The following is a 3,596-nucleotide window of genomic DNA, read 5'->3' as shown; positions in this document are numbered from 1 at the left end:
ACTTGATTTACCAATGAAAAGTAAAAAAGTCCTATATCAGCTTACAGTCTAAAGCAATAAGACATCAGATAAATGGTGAAAGGGGAAACTGAGGAACACGGAGGGGAAGTGACTTGCCCAAAATGGCCAAGGCACCACTAAGAGAAATTGGTGACCTGGATCTATTCTAGAGTCCTAGCCCCATATCCTGTAAATGGCATTGTTCCTGTTCCAGTGTTTTGCTGGTCCTCAGTGTCAGATTAACCCTTTAGTGTGTCTTAGGCAAACAAACTCATGGGCCCCAAGCCAGTCAAGACCACCCTCCCCATTCCAGTGCTGCTGCCTATGGGGAGCAGAGCTTGGAACTGCTGTGGTGATGAGGCCAGCAGAGGGGAAGGGAAGAGAAGAGAGATGGACAGGGCCATTTGTGCCACCACTGCAGGGGGAAGGACTGGGCCCCCTTCAGCTTGGGGCCCTAGGCATGTGCCTAGTTTGCCTTGCATTAATCTGGCCCTGCTGGTCCTACTGAGATATCAGGAGTGTAAACAGTTGTAATCAGCATACATAGACATGACCCAGGGCTCAGACAGATGACACATTTATATCAGAATAATTTACAGTGGTTTTGTAAATTACTCAGAGATCCAAAGCAGACAGAAGAACATATATTCCAAGATAGCTGCTCACACTGGGTGCTGTTTTAGCAGGTGACAGTCTGCATTGAGAAAATAGCTACTTTGGGATGTAAGCAGACAGATGAAATGTATGCTGGTAAAGTTCTACCCGGATTGTCTTGGGCATAATTCTAGACCAGATCTGAGTAAACTACACTGATGTAGGTGAGTTTATATTGCCCATCTGTCCTTTCTTAGACCAGTGAAAAGCTGATTACATTGGTCAAAACATGTCTGTCCACCTAATCAGAATGTACTCATGAGTAATACTCCTTTTGAGTAAGAAACCATCTTTTCTATGTATTTGGTTTCCCCAGTGGACTGCAGTAGCTCTAATCTGTTTGTTTTTCGTGTGTGAATTAAGGATGTGCTCTTGGTAACAGCAGGAATTGGATACTTGCATTCCCATTGTATGAACAGTGGGCTCAGGAAGGAGTGTAAACTTTAGGACTGCATGTCCAGATATGCAGAGAATGTACAGCAGTGTTACAGAATGGAAAGCAACATCTCCAAAGCTACTTTTGGATTTGGTCCAAGTTGCCTGTAGTCAAGCAGCTCCAGTGGTACCTCAATATTTCTCACATTAATCAGCTTGGTTCTCATAGGTAGCACAGACAAAAACAACCATTGTTAGAAATGCCTGATGCCTTCCATGAAAAGCTTGGCAATGCTATAAGCTTTTAATTGTTTAAGCTGAAGTGTCCCATGCTGGGGGTCTGCTTACATTTAGGAAAGTTTTAGATCAAAATGTCTAGCTGTTTGTGAGAACACGATTGCAGGAAAATACAAGCTAACATTTCCACAGTATTTTTTATTGAGCAACTCTAGGCTTTTCATGTTTTGCAACAGAGACTTGAACTGTGGTGGAGGACTCACCTAGTGACAGGGATGTCCTTTGCCATCCCTGGGAAAATGTCTCCAGATCACAAGCCTGAAACATCTTGGTTGCCATATGCCCAATAAAGATTTGTTTTAACATTTGGCAACTAAATGCCCTGAAGAGTCTGTCTTCACTAAGCATGCTCAATCCTAGAGCTGCAGGGCTTGTTTGGGACTTCCCTTGCAACTGCTCCTCAGATGGCAGGGGCCATTGTGACATTTAGCATTGGGGCTGAGAACTCTCAATAACTTTCTTGCCTCTACTGATAGCCCAGCATTGAAGGGGGAAGAACAGGGAGCTGCCTAGCACAAAATGCAGTGGAAGGCACGAGGTCAGGAACCTGGGGAAAAGTGGAGAGTGAAGAGCAGGAGCCTTGAGGTGGGAACAGGGAAGGGAGAGAGTGGAAGAAGAAACCAGGATGGTCAGAAAGACTGTGATTCTGTTCACCATGCAACTTCCATCAGAAGAAAATTATTATGAAGAAAAGGACTGCACTTTAAGAAAGCTTAGCCTAGGGTGCTTGCTGAATACATGGTGTCACAAAGGCATTAAAACTTCCAGTGGCAAGGATTACTAGAGGTCTTTCATTTAATTTACTTCCTTTCTTCTAAATAACATTCTGAGTAAAAAGAAACACTCCTTGTTACATTATTGCAGGGTCAGCCCACAACTTTTTGGGACCCCTGCAAGAAATAGTTTCTGCCCTGAAGAAGCCGGCGGCAGTGGGGGGCGAAGGGAAGAGTGAGCAGCTGGATGTGAAGCCACTGGCATCAGCACAGTGCCGGTGGGGAACAGATGAATGCAGGGGGCCCCTTAGCTGTGGTGCCCCCTGCAGCTGCAGGTTTTGCAGTATAGGATGGGCCAGCCCTGCATTATTGCAAGGTATAAAATCAAATTTTAAACTCACAGTTGTCAGGAAATACAAGATTATGGCTCCCACAACCACTATAACTTGACTAAATTTAAATTACATTGCACATTAAGGCACTGAAACTAGCAAAATGTATTAATTCGAAGTGCTACATATGCATACATACACAGAAAAACAGATAAGCAGCAGTTGTTTTGGAAGCTCCAAAATTAACAGTTCTCTCTCCTCTTTCCTTTATTCTTATCTGCATGTGCAAGGTGAAATAGCTTTCCCACACTGATAACAGCAAATAAATATACTGCAGTAAAACATATGCGATATAAAAGACTAATCTAAAACCCACTCAAGTTAATGAAAAAGTTCCCACTGACCTTGGATTAGACTCTAAGGGAATGAATTAAACCCATGCAAAATGCATTTCTTAAGGACTTAAGAAATGTAGGTCCTCACCTTCCATGGTACAGCTTGACCCTGGTTCTTGCTCCCCGACCAAGTTGTATCAGTTGCAAGTGGGCTGGAGACCTGAGATCAAACCTGCTTCTAAATTTTTCTTCTTCTTTGGCTGCAGCCTCTTGCTGTCAGAGAAGCAGCAGCAACTCTGCTTGTGGTGATGAATGCTATCTTGGACCACAGCTGGTTTTTCAGTCCTCCTACATTGAATTATTCATTCCTGAGATCTCAAAGCTTTGGGATGATGAAAGGTACCTGGAGAACTGGAGCTGGCTTTTTTCAAACTCCCCCAGAAAGTTCAGGTTTCTTATTCCACAGGGTCCCTGGGGCAATCCACTCCCATTCTAAGAATGGAACCGAGGGAAAGCAATATTTTTGTTCAATTCCAAGTTGAAGCTGAAGTGGTAGAATCTGATGAAAGCAATTAATTAAGTGGGGAGGGGTCCAGTTTGGGGCTTCAGTCAAACAAATTCACAGGCTTTGCCTTTGTCTGAAAAAAATACTTTGCAGGAAAACACAAAACCAAAACACAAACTCCAGTCCCCAAGCTCTCTTACAGATACCTCTTGAAATGCTTGCCAGTTCCCACTCCCTTTGGTTTGGTCCTTGCGACAGGATTAAGTCCTGTAAAAATGCTCAAGCCCTTCACTCGAGCAGATCCAAAAGTGTCTTACTACAAGCAATGTTGCAAGAGGAGCACTCAGATCTGCTTGCAAGCCAACTGGAAAATAAAGCATGTACT

General features: G+C 43.7%; 1 protein-coding gene across 1 annotated transcript in view; it reads right to left on the bottom strand.

The window, feature by feature from the left end:
• The window catches only part of NPFFR1 (neuropeptide FF receptor 1), a 29,750-nt gene extending 26,477 nt beyond the window's left edge, over nt 1-3,273 (bottom strand). Inside the window, exon 1 of the mRNA XM_019538557.1 lies at nt 2,855-3,273. Coding sequence (XP_019394102.1) covers nt 2,855-2,861 — 7 coding nt within the window. The 5' untranslated portion in view covers nt 2,862-3,273. The remainder of the gene's footprint in view (nt 1-2,854) is intronic.
• Between the last annotated feature and the right edge of the window lie 323 nt (nt 3,274-3,596).

The sequence above is a fragment of the Crocodylus porosus genome, unplaced genomic scaffold, assembly GCF_001723895.1.
Source record: "Crocodylus porosus isolate Cpor-Errol unplaced genomic scaffold, CroPor_comp1, whole genome shotgun sequence".
Classification (NCBI taxonomy): domain Eukaryota; kingdom Metazoa; phylum Chordata; order Crocodylia; family Crocodylidae; genus Crocodylus; species Crocodylus porosus.
Note: the sequence above shows the minus strand (reverse complement) of the source record. Positions and strands in the feature narration are given on the sequence as shown.